The 22,739-nt window shown below is 44.2% G+C and overlaps 1 protein-coding gene across 2 annotated transcripts in view; it reads left to right on the top strand.

Moving 5' to 3' along the window:
- Nucleotides 1-22,739, top strand: part of CPZ (carboxypeptidase Z) — a 51,756-nt gene that overhangs the window by 18,249 nt on the left and 10,768 nt on the right. For both annotated transcript variants that reach the window (XM_074589027.1, XM_074589026.1), the window contains exons 2-7: nt 9,119-9,142; nt 10,358-10,732; nt 11,524-11,736; nt 13,826-14,022; nt 14,986-15,147; nt 22,308-22,466. In XM_074589027.1, the coding sequence (XP_074445128.1) occupies nt 10,414-10,732; nt 11,524-11,736; nt 13,826-14,022; nt 14,986-15,147; nt 22,308-22,466 (1,050 nt within the window). In that variant the 5' untranslated portion in view covers nt 9,119-9,142; nt 10,358-10,413. The remainder of the gene's footprint in view (nt 1-9,118; nt 9,143-10,357; nt 10,733-11,523; nt 11,737-13,825; nt 14,023-14,985; nt 15,148-22,307; nt 22,467-22,739) is intronic.

Genomic DNA, 22,739 nt, shown 5'->3' with positions numbered 1-22,739 from the left:
GCTCTGCTCCTGGGCCAGACATTGCCCCGTCCTGAGTGTCTCTAAGTCTAACCTCTGGGCATGGCAGGGGGAGTAATAAGGAAAAGACCTGGGGAGGGGAAAACCACCAAGGTGGGAGGCAGGAGACAGGTACTGCATTTCTTCTGGGACCCAGAACAGCTTCTGTGTCACTAGCTCCTCTCTAAGCTATGCCATCGAGTAAGACTGATTGTCTTCTGGAAAGTCAGACTGATTAAAAAACTGGCTTCACCTTTCCCCTCTCCTTCTCTGGCGTTCCTATCTCCAGAGTGTGCCGTGGTTCATTGCTAAGTGACAAAAGGAAAAGCCATTGCCTTCCAGGAGCTTCACATTGGCCCCAGCTTCATGGGACCATTGCTTCACTTGCTGTGGACATTTCTAATGCTTGTTTCCTGGTGAAACCCCTGTCCGTGCACGTGCACATGCGCACAGGCAGAGCCTCTCCAGCTACTGCTGTTCTCATGTGTGTGACTGCACTGGGTGACCTGGATGTGGCCTGGGCTCTGCTCCTCTGCCCCAGGGCCAGTGGTGCCGGCTGGGTCCCTTGCTCTGCCGTGGCCGTCACGGGCGGGCGCAGACAGGGATCATGGCCACAGCACTGTGCCATCACGTGTGGGAAAGCCCAAGCTGTGAGAATCTCGCCTGCTGCACCCGAGATGGCTGTGTCCAAGTCTTGTCAAAACAAAAAAATGCAGAACTAGTGTCTACATCATGCACACTCACAAGATGAGAAATTCCAGTTCTCATAAGCCTGGTTTTCATCACAGAGTCATGTGAGCTGCTCTGGATTCCCACTACTGCCGCTAGTATTTCTACACAATTATTATTTCAGCAACATTGATTTTCAGCTACATTTAACATGGGAAACAGGATCAGAAACAACCACTTATGTGGGGAAAGTAAGTTTATATTGAAAATATAATACATAGGTATATCGTTTTTACTGCTGAAATAGTTTATGCATGATTTTAATCTGAAGGCACAATTTCCTTCAGAATTCTTCCTTGTTCAGACATTTTTAATGTGAGGCTGTGTAAATACATAGAAGTCACAACTTGAATAAAAACCCCATTGCCCTAAGGCACAGCTAGGCTTTTAGCAAGATTTAGTAACACTAATGGTTGATCCCCCTTAACATTTCTAGACATTGACTTTCCCTTCACACAGTCAATGAGTGGTTGTTTAGGGGTGCTGGCTGGCTGACAGCTACCATCCTCCCCTTTGGGCTGCCCAGGCCACAAAAGAGCCAACCCCTCCTTAAGCCTGGACCAAATGTTGGGTAAATGTCACAGGTGCCGTTGTCTGAGGAGGGACTAAGCATGGAGGTACCATGCAGAAGTCACCTATCTTGTTGTGAACACGGTGTTTGAGGCTGGTGGGCCACATCCTGGTCTCTTTGCTGGGCTTTTAGGACCCAGGGCTTTTATGACTGCTGAATCTTGTTTGAACAGAGTCACCCTCTCAGTTGAACGCAGCTGTCATAGGTCAATGGAGTTTAAGGACTTGGAGTTGCTCTGCCCATTGCAGAAATAAAACTGAAATTTCAATCCCTTTGTTTATCCTGTTGTAATTCCATTGATTTAATTGGCACTATTTCAGTTTTACAGGGTTATAACAGGACAACCCTATCTATGAGACAATGTGAGATTAAGACACGGATTTAAAATTCCACTGTTATTAAGATTTTAGTCAAGGCTGTTGAATTAACTGCCAATCTTTTGTAACATAAAAATACCACATTTGGCTAAAACTCAACTACCTACAGAAGAACCAGATGTGATGTTAATTATAATAGTTCTCACACATCTAAACTAATGAAAAGACAGACTTATGTTAGGGGGCTGCATAGACTGTGTTTAAAGAGGACGGAATGATGTTTTGGCAAATGTTTTGGAAAGGCCGTAGCACCAAAGATAAAAACCTCAATTTTTCAGACATGATCCTTTGTCCCGTGGCATTCAACAGAGTTGAACTTACTCAAAGGTAAGCTTCTGACTCAGTGGTAAGCTGCTGGCCAAAGCACTTAGAGTGTACTGCGTCCTTAGACAGTGGGAACTGAACTACAGAGAGTATGAGGTCACAAAGTCAAACTATGGAGGCATCACAGCTCCAAAGTACCACCCTAACAAGTGCTTCACCCTTCTCCAGTCTCCCTGACAAATATTTAATCCTTTACATGACAATTGTAGAGGTTTCCTGATCTATTCCACTTTCTTACCCCATCTGTTGTTTTAATGCCAGCATTTCTCAGATCTGAGCTGATTTCTCCTTCCTCTGTTGGCCAGAGAGATGGTCTCTATAGGTCTCTATATCATCTTGATGAATAGCGAATGCACGTTCAGCAGCAGCCCAGCCACATGTGCAGCCCAACAAGACTTCAGCCAATTTGGCAACTCCTGGGCCATTTTGCTGTCACTGTTGTTGTGGTTTCCTTGTGTTTTGTTTTCCTAACTGGTAGTTTTTCCCCCCCAGCCGGAAAAAACATTTCAGATGAGGCCAAAAAGGGGCACCTAGAGTTTTTTGCATTGGGATTATGCTTCAGTTCAGTATTTTCAGCTGGGAGGACTCCCTGGAGTGGGACTTACTGGCCAGAGACACAGCTGGGATGGCACCGGGGATCCTGTCACTAGAGGCACTGAGACAGGTGGTGGGGACAGACGGGCAGACAACAATACGTTTCCTCAGTTCTTTTAGGCTCCTACAACTGCATCTGGACAACTAGAAACAAGGGAGAATTGTTGGCCACCACTGAGGTTGGCTTTGAGCCGTTGCTGAGCGACAGGTCTCCCTGTGCATTGGCACAGATTTTGACCTGTGGTCTGCGTGAACTCCCATCACCCATGGGGGAGCTTCAGCATCTTCTTGCTTCCCCAGACCGGTCCTGTGAGAGAAACAGTCCTGGAAGAGCCAACTACAGTGTCATTGCTGTGGGAACACCTTCAGTAATTCAATAAAAACGTGTGTTTAAGTGAATGCCAGGCAGCGAGTGGGTTAGAAAGAAGGGTAATTAATAACGAATACTGGCTCGCATCTTCCTGCTGCAGTCTTGCTCCGCAAAGTGAAGGCAGATTAAGCATTAATCTCTTTCAGGCAATTTCAGGCTTCTTCCTGTGAGGGAGCAGGGCTAAAACAGGGCTCATCTCACTGCCGGCACATCGGGCTCCTCCATACTGCTTCTGCACCTTTGCCAACACATCCCTCCCCTGGGGTGGTGACAGCAATTGCTGGAGTCGAAGATTAGTAACAGGAATTCAGTCCTCTACTCACAAAGGCTTTGATGTATCCAGGAAAAGGAGTTAACCACGTGGGCTGCTTTTTGCAAACACTCCTCTCTCCTCCAGTTTTCCTGGAATTCCTTCTCTGTGGCTGGGGATCTCCTCCACTTCTGTCCCTGCATGTATGCCTTAGATATGTGAACTGCCTTCTCTCCCGGGCTTTCTGCTCAACCACGTTCCCCATAGCCAAGCTACTCAACTGCCGCATTACTCTGCCACTAGTCCCCTTACTGCTCCACGCCACTTGCACCCTCCTCCTGGCGATTCTGACCCATTATAGTGTTCTATAATGGATCTTGTCCTGCTCTTGTCCTCACGCCATAGCCAGGAGCTGGCTCTAGAGGCAGGCTGTCCTTTGCCATTTGCAGGTGCTGCTGCAACATTTTGCAAAACCGTACAGCCCGGCAGCATTTGCATATTACCGCTGATATTAAGTTTTGTCTCTTTAGCATTACAAGGCAGATTATCGTTGCAAAGACTGACTCGATGAACTGTGTAGAACTGCAAGGAGAGTAATACCAATATGATCAGAAACTGAAAAGCTTGGTTTGGAAAAGCAGAGGTTTTGACTATAAACAGACTAAAATGAATACATATGTCTTCCAGTTTAAAACAGTATTGTAAGAAACCCAGAAGGCTGGTAGGGGGTGTGCTGGTCTGTGCAAGATAAATTATCTAATCTTGTTCGATCTGTCAGTCATAACAATGCAATTGTGTAAGCCTCACTGAATGATTTAGATACTTTGAATGTAAGACTGGCCCTTGGGCTTATTCCATATCCTCAAGTGCACCAGTCTCCTGTTGGCTTTGCTCTTGAAAAGGCAACTGGCCAAGCCATGGCACTGGAAGGAGCTGTTGAGCTCTATTGTCTGGGTTAGGGTTAATCACAGCAGCTTGCTTCTTTCAGTGCTGAATCATCAAGGGGAAAAAATGTAAGCTTGGCAGTAAAATATGTATGTGCTGCATTGTAGATTTTCAAGCTTGCCTTTGCAAATTAAAACCAGAAGCGTATATTATAGCGAGGGCTCAGAAAGCTTGAAGTGGCTTTTCTCCTCTTCAATAAGTTATTTTATCCATAATCTTAAATAGAAGCTGTGCTACTGAAAGGACTTTTGTAGCTCTGGTGGAATAGCTAGAGTACAAAAATAAACATAAAAAATTGAAAAGGCTGTTCTGGGTCAGGAGGAAAAAGGTCTCTCTGTACCAACCTGTCTGGGGATGGGACTGTAAGAGGAGGCGGCACTGTCTTCCTCTGGGCCCAGGGAAGCCTCTGCTCAAAAAATGGAAGAGGTTTAGGCTCTTTCAAGCACAGAAGAAGCCGCGACTGAAGCCTGCCAAGTTAATCTGGAGACCCGAGAAACTCTGTTTATCGTTGCCTGTCACTCCTCTGATGAAAAAAAGAAAGGGAGTGGCTGGACTCTTCTAGCTGGCATTGCCGGAGCTTTGACAAAGCGAGCTGTAACGGGTGTGGGGCGCAGATTTACCGGTCATTTGTGTGCGCAGAGACCCAGGCCCGCGGGTGCAGGGCTCCAGGAGCAGAGCAGGCAGCTCGGTAGCTGGCCTCCGAGAGCTTCCTGCCGCCTGCTCTCCAGGCAGGCAGGCTCTGGCCCAGTTACGTGCATCCACAGTTATTTATATAAGTACACGCACTGGAGAATTATCTTTGGCCCTTGCAGAGCCGCACCCTCCAAAACATATGCAAGCATTGGCATTAGGAAACAGGAAAACTCCAAACACCACATCAGAACACATACACATTTAAGACTTGCTGTAAAGCAAGGTCTGGTAGAAACCAGACCTTTTCTCTCTTGTTTTTCTGTATGTATTAACTCCTGATAACATGAAAGCTCAAGCTGCTTCACTCCTGGGTGTTTACACGACAGAGCTGTGGCTGGCGTATGGCTCATGTGGCAGCTTGGAGGGGGCTGTGGTGGGGAGAGGCGCTGCAGTTTGGGCAGAGCTGGCCTCTGAGACGGCAGAAGCTGCAGCGATGTCTCTGTCAGAGAGAAAACAGGGAGAAAACAGCACAGTGTGCTGCAAAAATGTGAGGCTTACGTTTAGGACCCAGGAGGAAGGAATCTGTTTTGCTGCTAGTCAATGAGTGAGCCTTGGTAGCTCTGAGTTTGTGAAGGACATCCTGGGCCAAAAGTAGTGGAAAAGCTTTATCCCGTGTTGAAGAATCACCCCTGCTTATCACGTACGGAGATGAACACCTCTGGTTGCCATGGGAAAGGTTTATATGGATTTGAGTTCCTCATGTAAAAAATAAATGTATACTCTTCAGTCGGCATTTTTGTTAATGAGTAATAGCCATCTTGCTTAAATTTTGCTTGGTTTCCTCTCCCTATTGGTCTTGCTTGGTTTCCTCTCCCTGTAAGAATGGTAAAAATAACAGAATGCAGAAGCTAGCTAGCAGACAGTCCGAAACCAGAGCTGTCTTTACCTCTCCTGTGCTAACATCTACTCCTGCTCACAAAACGATAAAAATCCTCTTGTGAACCTAGCTACAGCATGTGACTTAGCGAAATGTCGCATGTCTCTTCCATCAGCTATCCATTGCTTCTCGACACCTCTCCTCCTGGCCAGCTGGGCAGCAAGAGGCGTCTGCTGAAGGCAGCAGGACTGCTGCTGCTCGCAGAAGCAGCAGCACCATGCCCAGGCCCCGCCTGCTGCATTTTCCCTTTGGTTTCCTCTGCTCGTTCCAGCCTGTTGCCAGAATACCTTTTGGCTCCAGCTGAATAAGCAGAATACTGAGACACCATTGAGAATAGGCTTGTGCCACGTATCAAGCGGACGGATGGCTATAGCACTCCTGCAGAGTGAGAGCTGTCTGTGGAAGGTTGTGTGTGTCTCAGTTTCGTTATTTGATCAGTGCGTGTCAGAGAGACAAACAAAAAGGACGTTTGTAGCTTGGTCACAGAGCCAGCAGAGGCGAAATGCCTCTTACCTTTGAGGAAACACGGGCAGCTGCAGAAGGACCATTCGTACTCCCCAAATGAACCCAATGAAGAATTTCTCTCAGCACATGTAACCTCCTAGTGTAAAATAATAGCTACACTACAGTCATTTTATGCTGAGGAGAAATAAAGTGTCAAAGAGTTCTTTACTGCCCTTCAAGGTAATGAAGGGCATTCATTGCTAATGACCCTGGGTGACGACCAGCGATAGTGTCAATCTGCTCGTTGGGACGTAGCTGGACTCAAGCCAGTCCCATCCACACCGAGTTTTCCCCTCTGTATGGAACATTTGGCTGGCTCCAGAATTGTGTACAAGGCCTCAGAAGTTGTTGTGGGTATGATGGCATTAGGATATAAGACTATCCAGATTCCGGGAGGTAGCGACATCCAATTTTATCAGCAGGATTAATTGCTGGAGCTCTTACTAACAAGAGATCACTCCTTTCTCTTTCCCAGATAGCATTATACAAAATGCTATTCTTTGATTATTCCCAGATGTAAAACTACATGCAGTATCTGGCTCAGATGAGGCTTTTTTAGAAATGCCTTAACCTTAATAACTAACTCGCTGAGGGGATTGTGCCTGACTAAGGGAAACACTGAAATCCTATAATGGAAGGCACTGCTGATGAACCAGGTATTGTTTATTGCTATTAGCATAATGTACCGAGCCAGGAAAGGAGTCTTTATGGAAATCATTTTTTCCAGTTTGCTGCTTACCAGAATTTGCTGGTGGAGATGGGCTATTTCTGCTAGTTCTGATCCCTCATTTATTTTATGAGGTAATGTGGATCAATGACAATTCATAATATAGAACCAGACTCATTTCCAGTTAAATGTCTCCCTCCAAGATAAAATTCCAGGGTTAATTTTGTTGTCATTATAATGATTTTCCTTTGCCTAAAGCATGATCAACTCATTAGCAACACATATGCAGACGATTACATTTAAACAAATATGCCGGGAGTAGAAGTTTAAACTTTCCTTAGCAGGAAAAAAAGAAAAGGTAATGAATTTGGTCTTACGAAGACAAATGCTTAATTCACTGAGCAAGGTGCTAGATGCCTGTCACCCCAGTGAGAATTAAAAGAAACAGCAACATAGCTGGATCCCCAATACATCACAAGGAAAGCAGACCTGTTGGTGTTTAAAAAGCTTGCACGTAGTGGCTTAGCTTCTACGAGGCACTGGTGAAAACAGCTCCATACCTCAGTAGCAATATTTTTCTTTCGTTGCCAGTATCAGAGAGGGGCAATATAGAATCATTGGCTACAGGAGCAATTTTGGGTCATCAAACCACATTCCTTCAAAATCAAGACAGCTTCGTTTATTTGACTTAGTAAATAGAAAGCTAAGGGGATCTGATTGCTCTCTGCAAGTGCATGATGAAGGCATGCACCAGGGAGCGCAGAAAGCTATTTAAGCTAAAGGACAATGCTGGCACAACACCACATGGGTATAAACTGGCCACGAATACTTTTAGGCAGGAAATTAAAAGGCAATTTCTAGCCATTAGAGGAGCGAGCTTTTGGAAAAGCTTTCCCATGAGAGTAGTTGGTGAGGGAAATAATTAGTTTTAAGATGTTATTAAAAGGATTATAAAATGCAGTTGCTAGAGTTGGGATGAGGTAGGATGGGGAAGAAATATGTCCCCTCATATCCACCAAAGGCTTAATTGCTTTAGAAAAAAGACATGCACAGCATTATGTGGGACAAATAGATTTGTTAGGAGAAGATCCATAAGGCATCTTGGTATGTATAGAAGGACTCATATGGACTTTTAGATTAAACCAGATTACTGAAGACCTACATTTTCATTAGTGAAATTTCCTAGGCACCTAACTTACAGTTTTTAAGCATGCCTAGAAATATTGTCAAGCTGTCAGGGCTGGTCAGCTCAACGTCTTTTTCAAACATAGGCCTGTTTTCTTATACGAGCACACTTCACATACATTGTCAAGTCAATTTTAAAGAGGATCAAAGACCAGCTGATTGGTGTGTTTGTCTGTCCATGCCCTGCACCTGATCACTGCAGTCTGTTCTGTCTTCTTCTTAAACTCCACCTCCAGCACTTTGCCTGGCTGAGGGTCTCTCTTTTTTGTGTGTGTGGATGGGGGTGTAGTGGGCTCCATATGCCAGCACCTGGTGTGAGACCATGGGTCAGAGGGGTTTGTGTTTCTGGGGGGTAGCAGCTGCAGGGACCAGAGCGCACGTGCCTTGTGAGTGTATGTCAGTGTGTGCAGTCGCTAGCAAACACCAAACTGGACTAGCAGTGGACAGGACAAAAGATTTGGGAGCTGGGTATTTAAGCGGCTGTGATCTTGTGCTGGATACTGAAGAGACTGGAGGGCCTCAGAGTTTTGCTACTGGAGCAACCAGGAGGTCCAAGCCAGCTATTGGGAAGACCGCTGTGTCTGGGGCTTGGCTACCATTGAGACCTTAAGTCTGGGCCAACTACCACAGAGACCAGCATGTGTGTCAGCGCATGAGGTAACTGGGAGATCAGTGGATCCAAGGGACAGATACTGGGTAAACTGAGCCTAGCTACTGGTGTTCCAGTGTATCTAAGCCGAGCTACTGGAAGGGTCCACCTGTACTTCTTTTCCATCAGTGGTCTTTCATCCCGATTAGCCAGAAAGGGGAATGGGATGACGCTTTTGGTGCTGGTTGTGTTTGCCTGTACTGTGGTTTTTCTTTGTGTATGTATGTAATACGTGCCTGTTGGGAATACATGCTTGTCCCTGGTATGGCTGGACCTCAGGACATAGAGTTGCAGCAGCCTTGGTGGGGCTACCCGATTGGACAATTCCTAACATGAGGGAGGTACCACAGATACTCTTTATTTTAAAGATTTCTCTTTATTTTCAGGTCAATGCCAAACTGTACAGAAAGGTATGATGTGACTTTGCTTGCTGTCCTTGGAGAATCTCGAAACCATAAGTATTTCTTCATTATTTCCTGACAAGTTTTCTAATGTTCGTGCTATCTCCTGGAGAGATGATCTCTTTCATACAAAGTAGGATTTTGCTGCTGTGACAATGGTATTTGTAACCAGTCAGAGACATTAGCAAGAGAAGGAGGCTTAAACAGAGGCCCATTAATGCAATAGCCAGTAATTTTATGATGAGACGTCTCTCTATTACTTCCTTTTCACCTCTGAGTGGATGGAAGGTATTACCAACATCTTTCCTTCCTAAAACCTCTTAATCTGATTTCTTAAAGTGTATCAAGTTTATGAGAACACACGTGTAAGCACATTTATGGGACTGCTTGCCTGTGAGCCAAGTCCCAGAATAACTTTTCAACTCTTGGGGCGATTTCAGTCAAACTTCACAGAGAGGCTGCATTTCAGAGGTATTAAAGTCTTACAAATTATGCGTGGCCAAGCAAAGGAGATATCTTACTGATACCTTCCCCACTAAAGAAAAAATCTGTGTGATCTCACACCTTATCAGTGAATCCACACTAAAAGACAAGGACAGGGGTGAGAGTGATATCACAAATATACTTTATTCAGGAATCTGAGTTTTTCCCACGTTAGACATGAGCAAATTCCCACCTCAACAGGGGATTTTTCTCTCTTATGGATTCTCTGGTATTTAATAAGCTCAAACTGTATTCTTAATTTAAATCGGATGAGATTTAATTGAGTATGAGACAGCCTTTCTTTTGGAAACCAGGCTTTATTAATTTTGCTGGTTTCCAAGCTATTTGCTAAATCAATTCCCATGTGGGCCAGGTACTCCAGTGTTTGCTGGCCAGGGATTTGCCCTTTCATTGCTGTTCAGGTATTGAATTAACAAAATCAATCTTATTTTAGGAGCAGTGCTTATCAATCAGATAAACCCTGATACCCCTTCAAATTGTCAGATACCGCTTGAGTTTTGAATGACATCTACTTGCAGTCAATCTCCAGACCAAGCATGCTTTCCGTCATCTTTCTATAAGTGGTTTTAGACATCAAATTCGTATAAATGTCTTTCAAACTGTCTCCAATCTATCTGTGAACAAAAGTTCATTGAATGTGTTATTTGTTATGTTGTCTTTGAACGATTCAGGGTGTCAGTGAAGCAAGTTATTTTTCATATGTTCATCTCCTTTTCGTAGCAAAATGCGTAGACATCGCCTTAAGTTCTTGTACTGATGTTGCCTATACTCAAACGATGTATCCTAATTTTCTGGATCAGAAGTCTCGAGAGGTGATTGAGTACAGCTCCGAGTACATTCTCATCAGCGTGCTGCACAACTTGCTCCAGGGAGAATGCAATCCGGACCTGAGGCTCCTGGGCTGCTCGGTGCTGGCCCCGCAGTGCGAAAAGGACAAAGTTATAAAGCCCTGCAGGCATGTCTGTGAAAACCTGAAAAAAAATTGCCTCCCTGCCTTTGATGCAATAGACATGGCTTGGCCCTACTTCTTAGACTGCGACCGCTTTTTCGCTGGGGAGGAAGAGGGATGTTTTGACCCGCTGGCAAAGCTGCGAGGTAAGGAAGGAAGCTCTGCTGACACATCTTACTCGTCTAGATGGGAAGGTCTCATCTCGCTCAGCTTGACGTGTCTATGGCACAAAACCTCTCCGCTTGTCATCTCAGCTTGTCATCTTCATAGACACCTGTAAGGTGTGATTCATTTTGTTCCACCTATTTTAAACACTTAATTAAACCGTGCACAAGAGGCATCTCTTTCTCTCCCCTATATACAAAGAGCATGAAGACAGGCGGCTCAGAGCTAGATGTTTGGACTGCTAATGTGCGTTTAGATAAGTCCTGCCCTGTGTGATAGCTGTCTGTATATTTGAAATATTTTATTTAAAAACTGAAACTTTAATGCACTCATAAATTCAGGATTGCTTGACAAGCTTAACAGCTCATTAAAATAATCTCATTAGTGATTGTCACGGATTTTTTTGGATGAAGAAGATCCAGATAGCTGAAGACAGCTGAATCTCATAAAAAAGTAGTTTGATCCACCAGATTCAAAGGCGAAAATCTGTACATTTTGTGAATAAAATGTGCTAAGCATGCCAAAGGCCAAATTATAACTGGAGGTTGCACAAAATATTTGTCAGTGTGCATATGCATTAGGATGGTTTTGCAGACAAAATATGCCATAATAACTAGTGTAGGATATACTACATAGATTTGAGATTTTGATTGTGGCTGTATTTTCTATAATTTTATTTTACTGAATAAGATATTTTGTGGAAAAGTACAGGCATTCATACAGTCCTCTGAGCACCGTGGTTTAAACACTGTGCTGTAATTTTTCTTTGCAGGAGAAGTAGACATTGAGGAAGATTTGCCTTCAGACTTGCCAGCAACTTTTATTCAGTTCAAACACCATTCATATTCCCAAATGGTGAGCACGTTGAAGAAGACTGCCTCTAAATGCTCCCATATTGCAACAACGTACAGCATAGGTCGCAGCTTTGAAGGGAAGGATCTTTTTGTGATTGAGTTTTCAACCAAGCCTGGACACCATGAACTGCGTGAGTGATATCAGTGTTGATCAGGTTCCTTGAGGGAATTCTGGATTGTCCAAATGAAAACAGGTCCTTTTAACAGGTTAAACTGTAAAAAGCATTGATTCAAAAACATTTGTCCTCCTTTTCGTTCCTGAATTACAGCAATAGCCGAGGATTCACTGTAGCAATTTCCTAATATTATGACCTCAGTTTATGACCATAGTTGACATTTCTTGTTCCTAGATGTATGACCATGTACTTGGCTGCAGTGATATGGCTATTATTTATTTGTGGCCAGCGTACGAAGAAGTTGGAATAGTTTTCTGTTACTGACCTGCCCTCTCCATCATCTACCACTTCCTTAGTCTCCTTTTATTTACCACTGTACCATTAAACCCTACGCGCTTCCTACAAGTAATGCCTGTCCCTAGTCTAAACATCGTTCTTCACATCCTAAAATACATACAACTTGTGGGAAGGCCTCGGATGCAGAAGGACATTGCCATTGAAAAAGGGCAATGCAGCACAGAAAACAATCCTCCTGAACAGAGGTTCAGGTCAGTACAGTATCTATCATTGTAACGGGTGAATGATACCAGGAATTTGTGTTATCATAGCACCTGAATACCTTCAGGATATGAGTCCTCTCAACTTTTCTGCAAAGGGGAGCTAGTGCTGGTCTCTATTTTGTAGATCCATCACTGAGACAGCAAGGGCCAGATTTTTAAATGTTCTAAATTCTTCAAAATGCAGATAATTTTCTTGGGGAGTATTAGGTATCATTTTCCAGTTACCAGCTCCCAGCTCAAACATAATACCTGACTAGATCTGGTGGACTTCTATGGCTGTTGCTGCATACCAAGAGCCTCAGGTTGCCACTCATCCGACTAGCTCCAGCATCAAAGCAGCCTCAGCAGTGTAGCAGAACTGAACTACATCTGACTTAATACTTTATTGGGATTATCATCTCAGGTCAAGCTACTGTGTCTTCTGTGGGTTATGCTACAGAGGAGGCAGAGAAGACTGGTGTGAACTTTATTTACTCTCAGCCATGCTGCCTTCATGGTGTAGAGATATTTTGAGATGCCTTTAAACTTGATCAAGATCCTGGTAGGCATCTTTAATAGAGCAAAGACCTACTTTACTATTTCCTGGCCTATCATCCTTTCTCTCTTGTGTAAAGAAAAGGAGTTGCAGGTGCCTTTTTAAGCTGATACTCCATTTGCCAGGAAAACACAAAGCCTGTGAATCAGGCTTTTAAATTATAACTGTGATATGCCATGATAAAAGATGGTAGTTTAACAGGTTACTTAGCATTTCCTGCTAAAACTGTTGCTTCATGCTGCGCAGGACAGCATAAAGGAGAGTGGAAATAGCTCTAGAGCTGGAGATTTTGCCAGCCTGAGCCAGCTGGCATAGTAGCGCTGTAGCAGCCCTCCTCCAGTGCATAGTGCTCGAGGCTGGCCAGGATCAAAGATGAAGATGAAGGGATAGACAGGAAAGGGTGTTTCCAACGTGCATCTATTTTCTACTTTCCATTAGTCTCTAAGGAAGGATGGAAGTTGAGAGAATAACCGCAGGGAATCATGAGGTTGTATGTTTCTAATAGTCTTATTCCAAGGCTATTTATCCTAAAAGCCACTTTTTATGCACGACCTGATTTCTGTTCCAAATACAAGGGTAATATATTACACATCTGCAGGCTGTTTCTAGGATCTGTGACAATAGATGGCATTGAAGCCACCCAAGGTAAGTAAGAGTGCCAGGGGTGTATTTTGTTCCTTCCCCACCATGGCTTGACATTTCTGTTTGCAGCATTCTTTGTTGACAATTAATGATGAGTCCAGCAAAAGCTTAGAGCAATGATTGCCTCTTATGGTTTGGGAGCCTGAAAGTATGGACTCCCTTTACTTCACACTATTTAAATTGCTGCTGGACTGACTTGTAATGGAGGGAAATTCACCTGGAACTGGTGTGCTATTTACAGGATTGTGTGCATTAAATGAGTGTAAATAAAACTTTCTGACTCATCAGTAAGCTATTTGGGTTACTATGCTTTTGGAAGCCCTCTAGGTATAATCAAATTAAAGCATCATTACTTCATATTTCACAGTCAAGCCAGAATTTAAGTACATTGGCAATATGCATGGAAACGAAGTTGTGGGGAAAGAACTGCTCATATACCTCGCACAATATCTGTGTTCGGAGTATCTCCTCGGGAACCCTCGCGTCCAGGCCTTGATTAATAACACCAGAATTCATCTCCTACCTTCACTCAACCCTGATGGGTATGAACTGGCAGCAGAAGAGGTAAAAGACTTTTTATAAGGGAAAGTTCAAGGCTTCATGTTTCTAAAATTCCCCATGGGAAAGCACAAACTGGGAGGGGAGTGTTACATATGGGAGGGAGTGTTAATAACCGGCAGCCAGAATCCCAGGCTGGTTTGGTGGTAGATTGCTTTCCAAGGATGATGTAAACAGAGCTAAGAGGAAACCAGAGCCGTGTTTGTCATTTTTGCTGCCTGCATGCGATGACGCGGGAATGACTGTGTTACTTTTTCACACATTTAGCACTCTCTGCAATCAGTTCTAGAACAAAATGCCCACTGACTCACTGTAATGACTGTCAAATTATTTTATAAGGAAATGTGGTTTAATACTGTGTAATAGAGGTTCTTCCTCTTTTAGAAGGGCAGGTATAATAAAATGTGAATATTTTCTGTATTGTCATGCTTTCATAATGGGTGGCAATTTTCAGAGATCAGCTGGTGCCTGAGGGGACCTGTGAAAGCAAAACTTCTGTTATATGTTACCTGATATTCTTCTTTTCACCTCACTTTTATCGCTAGCGCCATTAGCGTGAAAATTAAACCTTTCCTCTTCTGCGTCGCTCGTGTGGTGAGCTCAGTCTGTGGTATGAGTCTGGGGTTATTGCATTCTGCCTCCTCCCGTCTTGGAGCGGCAGCTGTACTTTCTTTTTCTCCTTCTCTAACCCACTCTGCATGCTGCTCTGTGCCGAGTAAGAAGCTGCTGTGTTCCTCTCATGAGTCACATCACTGGTGAGTGAAATGCTTCCTGCATGCTAGTGAGTGCGTTAGTGTTTATGGGCATAAAAAATTATTAATAAGTGTGGTTTTTTTAACAGTATAGACCTTTTCAGTTTACTTCTTTTAAAACTTGCCCTTGATTAAAATGGCATTTCAAACAATTTCTACAAAGTGATATTTTCATACAGGGAATTATTCTGAGGTTGGCTTCTATGTTACAAATTAGGGAGCTGGTTACAATGGATGGGTCATTGGACGACAGACAGCTCAGAACTTGGACCTGAACAGAAATTTCCCTGATTTGACGTCTGAGGCTTACAGAAGAGCTGGGATTCGTGGGGCCCGCCTTGACCACATCCCCATTCCACAATCCTACTGGTGGGGTAAGGTATGAATTACAGATTTTATAAATTACATACACTAAAGAGCAACTCAGGAATTAAGAAACTGAGATTGTTTGGTTTGAGGTCATTTTCTGATAATTAGATTTTGTAAGTAGAACTAAACTGGACAGGCTCAGAATTGGCATGAAAAATCATGTTATAGGTCTAGCCAAAGAAGCAGGTGTCACAAATCATTGGGAAAATGTGTGGATAATGTGGATTTTGCTATTTTAGATTAAGAATAATGACTGTTAGAAGTGGGTCACAAGTGTGTAATGATTCACCATTAGTTATTTAAACTGTGGTAACACATTAAAGGCTTTATGGATTTGGCTGTCATTGCACTAAGCTCTGCACATATTTGATGCAATAGTGGATTCTGCCTTGGAAAACATACAAAGGCTTCATGTGAAGTTGTGTGACATCAGCTTCCACAAAATGATGTTTATAAAAGACTGTAACCAGCTGGAGAGTGGAAACAGCCGGTCAAGCGGCAGTGGTGCCGGAAGGGAGAGGGGAGCAAGATGGAGGCAGCAAGTGCAGGGCTTTGCACTCATCGTCACTAAGCTTCATGTTATGTGATGTCCAGGAATGCAAAGCTCAGTCCTACCTGTGTCACTGGCAGCCCAATAGCCCCCAGCACTAGCAACTCACAATGGAACTTAGGTCCCCTTGAAAGAAAAAACACAGGAAGCCAAATCAGTGGTTCAGATATTGGGAGCTCTGCTTTTCTTCCGCGTTTAGAATCATAGAATGTGTTGGGTTGGAAGGGACATTTAAAGGTCATCTAGTCCAACCCCCCTGCAGTAAGCAGGGACATCTTTAACTAGATCAGGTTGCTCAGAGTCTCATCAAGCCTGGCCTTGAATGTCTTCAGGGATGGGGCCTCCACCACCTCTCTGGGCAACCTGTTCCAGTGTTTCACCACTCTCATTGTAAAGAACTTCTTCCTAATGTCTAATCTAAACCTACCCTGCTCTAGTTGAAAACCATTGCCCCTCGTCCTATCGCTACATGCCCTTGCAAATAGCCCCTCCCCAGCTTTCTTGTAGGCCCCCTTCAGGTCATTTTGTTCTAATTCAGTTCTCATCGCTAGCACAAAGCCTCAGACAGATGGGGAACCGGGCTGTTTCAGCAGCTGGTGTATTAACAGAAGATTTGAGAGACCGTACTTCAGTTTCCTACTCTGCTGCAGGTGATCTCATATGAGGCCAGGTCGAAATCCCCAAGGCATCTCTGATGCTGGCCCAGTGTTTTGGTACCCCTTTTCACAGTAGTGAAATTTGGATAAAAGCACTTCCTATGGAGACGCGAGGCTGTGAGAAGCTCAGTAACACACACTGTATTACACCATTGATTTTCACCATAACTAAGCTCAAGAAGTTTATTCTATTGCATGCATGTAATCATACAGATCCCAGCTCGCGTCACTGGATTTCTACATAAATATAAGGTCACAAACTTAATAGTTTCCAACTATTGACTGAATAATGACAGATAACAATGAGCTGGTAAATGCAAGTAGAGTATAGAGCCTCAGATGGGAAAGAAGGGTTGAGAGCATGTGGAGCAGAGCCTGAGATCAAAGGAAAACAGCTAAAAAAAAGGGGATATAGGGAGAAAAGTCTAGAGAGCTAATGGTTTTGATTCACCCCACTTGTGTATAGTAGTTTTCATAGCTGTACCTCCAAGAACCATGTGTAGACATCAAACTGAAAGTTTTCTTCCACAAACGAACAGTGTATGAACGAATATGAAGAATCTCGGGAGCAGGATTAGGCCCAGCTTTGCAGATACCTCGTGTGAAACCACGTTGTTTGAGAGGGGACCTGAGCGCTGCAGGTGTGAGCTCCGAGCTGGCTGCACTACAGAGTCTTACCTGGTCTCCCAGTGGGTTTGCTTTCCCACTTAGGACGGAGGCTTGGAGCCATCCCTGTTCTCCTTTTAGGTAACCCTCTTCCTCATCCTCTAAAGCCAGGACTTGGGCTGAGGATGCCTGTGTTTCACAGCAATTCTCTGAAGATGGCTCACTTCAGTTCAGTATCTGTCATCCTGTTCCCATAGGGCAAACCAAGATTATTCGGTTAGTCAGGAACCTGCCAGCTTTTGTAACATAATGTTTACTCAGAAGAACACGTTAAATCAAAAAAATATAATAAAACAACATTCATTACAAATATATATATATATATGTTTCTGCCTTACTGGAAGTCACTGGGCTATTTCAGACCCTCTTGCAGAGCCCATTGCTCTTGGTCACAGCTTCTCGCTGGGTTCCTGATTTGAAAGCAAGTGTTGTCTTGCTCCCAACCTTGTTGAGGTTGGCCATTCCATGCAATTGCAGGTCTGATACTTGCCAGGCTTTTTGACCCACATCAATGTATGTGCTTTCCTGGGGGAGATGCTTACAGGGCGATGTTCCCTGTCTTAGGAACATGAACTTGCAGACACTTTTCTCAGTTCTTGCCAAGGTTGTGTTGCTCAGCCACCAAGGACTACCACCAGCCTGTCCACAAAGATATGGCTGATGAGTCAAATTGAGTCAAATCACTTACCAGAATCCTTTCTTTGCATGACCCTTTGCAGAATCAGTACTGAGGGTGCCAGTCTCCTGGGAGCTCTTTCATGGGCTGTATTGTCCCATGGGCTGTATTGTCCCCTGGGCTATATGCAGACAGGCTACAAGAGTGCCTGGCACACCTAAAAGAAGTCATTGAAAATGCCTTTGGTTTTCTGTGGAGGTATTCAGGAAAGCTGCTTTTGCCCTTTCAGGTCGGACATAGTGGCTGCACAGCAGAGTTTAAGGTATGAAGGAAAGGATGGAGATCTCCCTTCAGCTGTGTGCTCACTCTGTCTCTGCATCCAGAAGTGCAGGGTTGAAGGACCAAGCACCACTGAGGAAGGACAAACATGGCTTTGACCCCTCTTTGTGCTAGTGCCCAACACAAGCTGTGACCTTGTCTCACACTGTGCAGCCCAGAGGCCCTATAAATCTCTGGATTTTCTGGCTCTAACCTCCCCGCATGCTCCCTGAGTCCTGCTTCTGCCCTGGTCTTTGGATGATTGGTGGTAGGCAGCCACTTGCAGAAGTCATTTTTACAAACATGTATTTAGCTTTCTTAGATGCTGTGTAACATCATAGCAGTTTATAGAGGGCTGGATGGAGACAGCCTAACATTATTTGCACAGTTACCCCCACTGCTGTGCCCAGCTCTGCCCCAGCTGCAGCATGCTGGTCACCCTGGGGTGTCTGTCACCACAGACAAGGGACCAGGAAGCCTTGGCACACAACCACCCTCTGTCTGAGCTCTGCCTCAGTGGGTGCAGACACACGGTTATAAATGCATCCCTCCTTCTGCAAACTTTTCTTGTTTTTGAAGAAGAAATTGAAATAAGGTGGTGGTGGTCCAATGATTCATTCCTCAGAGCACCTCAGGGAACCTCTAGATGCTCTCCTGACCCCAAAGTGGCTCCTGACCTAAACAACATCCAGAGCATCTCCAAATCCATGTGCTTTGCAGAAAAAATGAGGGAACTAATTTGCCTGTGACCTGGATGGCACCACAAAATCTTGACGACTGCAGTTTCACATGGTTCAGAAACCTGGCAGTAAGCGGTCTTGCAGCCTCGCATCCCTCTCCTCCACTGGTGGTATCACAGGACAGCCAAATCAGCTCTCCCATAATAAGCTTCAGTTTTGTCAGGCCGGTGAACCCGTGGCTCGTACAGTAGTCGGCCTTGTCCATGTGAAAGCATTAGATTGAATGTTTCAACACCAGCCCCTCAGCTTTCATTTACTTAATAGTGTTTATTACCTGCCCTATTAAAGTAATTATCTGAGTATTGCAGGGCATTGTATAAAGATCAGAAAATGGAAAGTGAGCTCCCGGCTGATCCCATAAACTCAGGAGAGCTCCTGCCTCCCCGTAACCCTTGCTGTACAGCGCGTTTTGTTCCCAGCTATTATGAATTATTGCAATAAGTGGTCTGAGGGCTCAGACTGAGAGACTTCAGGCTTCATCTGAAATGAAGTCAGTTAAATTGGCTTGGTTCAAACAGAATTTGGAAGTCTGTGCCAGCAGAGGCTGGCATAGTCTTTAGGAAAATGAGTCTGGTTGCTTCTAAAAGGAAAAAAAGAAATCTTTGAAAGCCATGGAGACAGTGACTAATTGCAGTATAATTGACAGAAATGAGATTCAAGTTTTAAAAGGGTAGTGGCCGTTCCCTGTACTCATGCAGAAATAATTTAGCTGTTTTCTAATTGTGCCCCAAATTGTTCTTGTGAGATAGATGTTTTAAAATTTATTTCCTGTGACTGAAAAGTAAGAGCTCTGGTGAAAAAAAAAAAAAAATCAAAACCCACATTAAAGGAAAAGTCTATGAATAGTCAAAGGCCAGAGTGATTCAGATAGCATCTGATATCATCCGGTGGAGCTGAACCAGGATGTGCACATTTCAAAGCCTTAATCACTGTATGTGATGTCACTGAAATGCTATTAGGATAAAAATAGTGACATTGAAACTCCTGATTTTCCACAACATTCGCTTCAATAAGACGTTGGCTCTGTGACACAGCAGTGTCTCATGGCTTATGCAGGTATCTAGTGAGCAAGTTGGTTAATCAGGGAGACTGAATTTAGGAGTTCTCTAAGTAAAACTGTGCATTTCATCCTTGACCACTGAATTACAGAAGCAACTTAAATATCTTCTTACCGAGGCCCGAGACTGCTGTTTGAAAGCAGGGCTGATTCTGATGTCTCTCTGGCTGGGCAGCGGGAGCTGGGGCAGCTGCAGGCCAGGCAGGGAGCTGCTGAGATTTTTGGGGCAGCATCCTCCTGGGAAGTGCTGGTGCTGCGGGGCTTGGAGGGCACAGGCTTGGTGCCAGCTCCTCAGCCACCCCGTGAGCCCCCAAGCAGGGATCCATGGTGCAGGCAATGCCGCTCGCAGCCTCTTACAAGCCACCTGGGGTCTTCTGCTCTTCAGAAGGGCTTAAAGGATGAACAAAGTACTTTCAGCGTTCAGGTGACAGTGGCTGGTTTAGTCCCAAATTCCCGTGGGATAATTCTCATTATCAGACAATCCCAGGGCACTGTACAAAGACCAGAAAAGCAAATACTTTGACCGCTGCCAGTAGTGTTCTTTGGACACTGCCAGATTCCTTGTCATGAAGCCTGGTGAGCTGTTTTCTTCTCCCACCTCTGTGTTGTGTGAGTGGGTGTGTGAGACTGCAAAAAGTGCAGAGCATTTTTCCTTTCCTTTTGGAGTGTCCTTTATTTGCATTTAAAAAAAATAAAATGTTTTTCAGGTCATGCCTTTCCTGGAAACTCTGTGTCTGATCTTCCCAATCATGCAAAAAAACCTTGGTTAGGTTTCTGGCATGCAAAGTGCATTCTGGGTGCTCCTGAGTTGACCAGACTTCACCCGTTCCATCTCATCTTGCATTTAAGTTTCCTCTTTATAATACAGAGGTTGAAAGGGTTGCGACATAGAGATTCAGAGGCTACCACTAGGTTAATAGATAAAATGGACCTGGCGTGGCACAATCTGACTTGTGTCCATATGCTAACCACAGACTTCTGATTTAATAATTCACCTTACAGCAGTGGGAACCCTCAGGTTCCTATTTCTTCCCAAGTACAAGGTACAGTCTTTTCAAATAGCATATCTGCAGTGGCTGGAGGCACTAGCTCAGCTCAATGACTACGGAATGGCATTTTAAGGAAAGCTGAAAACTAGGATGACTCAGCTAATAACTATGGCATCTGAAGGGAGGTAGCCTCCTGCCTAGGTCAGGAATGGGCAGGGTGATCTCTTCTTAAATCATGCCAGGTAAAACTGTATTTAGACATGGCTTTTTCCTGAGACCCTTTGCTTTCTACCTCATTGCTGGAAGCTGTAATACATCCATGGTGCACCTCTGCCTTACAGTGGTTTTCTCTGCTCCCCACCTAAGTTTGTGCTACCGACTGCATCCCCAAAGCTGTGATTTACCAATAGCAGATCCAAATAAGACAGGAATTACTGTTATTGCAACCCTAATGTATAGGTCTGTAGGTTGGTTGGTTGGTTTATTCCTTTGTTTGTTTTGTGTTTTTTTCCTGCACATTGCTAACTTGATTCACTGTTCCTAGTCATTAGCCACTCTGGGATCCTGGCTGGCTGATTTTCTGACGCCTGATGGAATTAAAGAAAAGGGCAATATGGAGTGTTAGCAGCCCTGTATAGAAGTCCATCAAAAGAGATCTTGCTTATTTTTTTAAAACCTGCATATCTGCCCTTGTGCAAAGCAGAGTCTGGCTTAGCAGCCTCTGCCCTCACCCAATTTTCCCCTTCACAAGCTGCAAAGGAAAGAACCTCACCTCCTCCAAGGTCACCGGCGTGAGCCTGGGCGTGTGTCTGGGCTTGCAGAGACCGGCCACCAGATGACACTGTTATCCCTAAGAATTAACTAACAGCAGGAACAGGTCCGTGAAGTTACTCCTCAGAAAAAGGGGATGAAGGAGCCTCCAGCATGCCGGGGGGAGCATCTTTGGGAGTCCGGTGCCCACTCCCTTGGCAGCTGTCACTGAGCATGGGCTGTCAGAAAGACGAGTTTTGTGACTTGTCTGCTGCAGTTCACTGCAGGTAAGCTGCGGATATTGCTGTGCTTTCTGTACATTAGTTTTCATTTATTTGCAGACGAACCTGGACCAAAGGATAGCAAATAGGACAATGCATTTCCAGCAAGTGCTGAGAGTTACAAATTGGTCCCCGTGTTCCAGTTTATTCATCCAAATTCAATCCTGCTAATTCAGAAATGCAATTACATAAGAAGTTTGGTTTGCAAGTAGTGGTACAATGCCACGATTTTTCAAGCCAAAAATGCTGCCATCATCACTTTGAACCGCTGAAAATATCACTGTAACAAAAAGTTATTTTTCTGTCAAAGTTTATCTTTCTTTTCTCAGTTTTCCACAGTGAACAGTGTGCCTCGTCTGTTCCCTGGAGCAAATTGATGCTCTTCCCCCATTAACCTGTGGGATGGAAGAGCCCAAGAGCCTCATGTTTCTCCTGTCTGACACACTCCCTTCTCTGCTGGGCTTCGTCCTGCTCAGGACCAAATCTCTTCAGAGCTACATGGCTATTCACAGCTCTTTTTTGTTGTTGTTTTTCTCCTGGATTTCAGGTGGCCCCTGAGACAAAAGCAGTCATGAAGTGGTTGAGGTCAATCCCGTTCGTGCTCTCTGCCAGCCTCCATGGGGGTGAGCTGGTTGTGACCTATCCTTACGACTATTCGAGGCATCCTATGGAAGAAAAAATGTTCTCCCCTACACCTGATGAGAAGGTAATACTGGTTTTGCAGGGTGAGCATATCAGTATAGTTTCCAGGTGTGGAACTATGAAGGCTTTCTTTTAACAAGTATCAAACTTTGGTTTATTTAGCTTGTGTGCATGTATATATATGCATGTATATATATGCATGTGTAAATGAAATATATAATAAATCATGTTTATATATAATGCATGTATACATACATATAATACGATTTATACACTTATTTAATGTGCTTTAAAATACAGGATCATTTACACACTGTCAGCTTGATCTGTAAAGATT

Source organism: Larus michahellis, chromosome 5 (genome assembly GCF_964199755.1).
Source record: "Larus michahellis chromosome 5, bLarMic1.1, whole genome shotgun sequence".
NCBI lineage: Eukaryota > Metazoa > Chordata > Aves > Charadriiformes > Laridae > Larus > Larus michahellis.
Note: the sequence above shows the minus strand (reverse complement) of the source record. Positions and strands in the feature narration are given on the sequence as shown.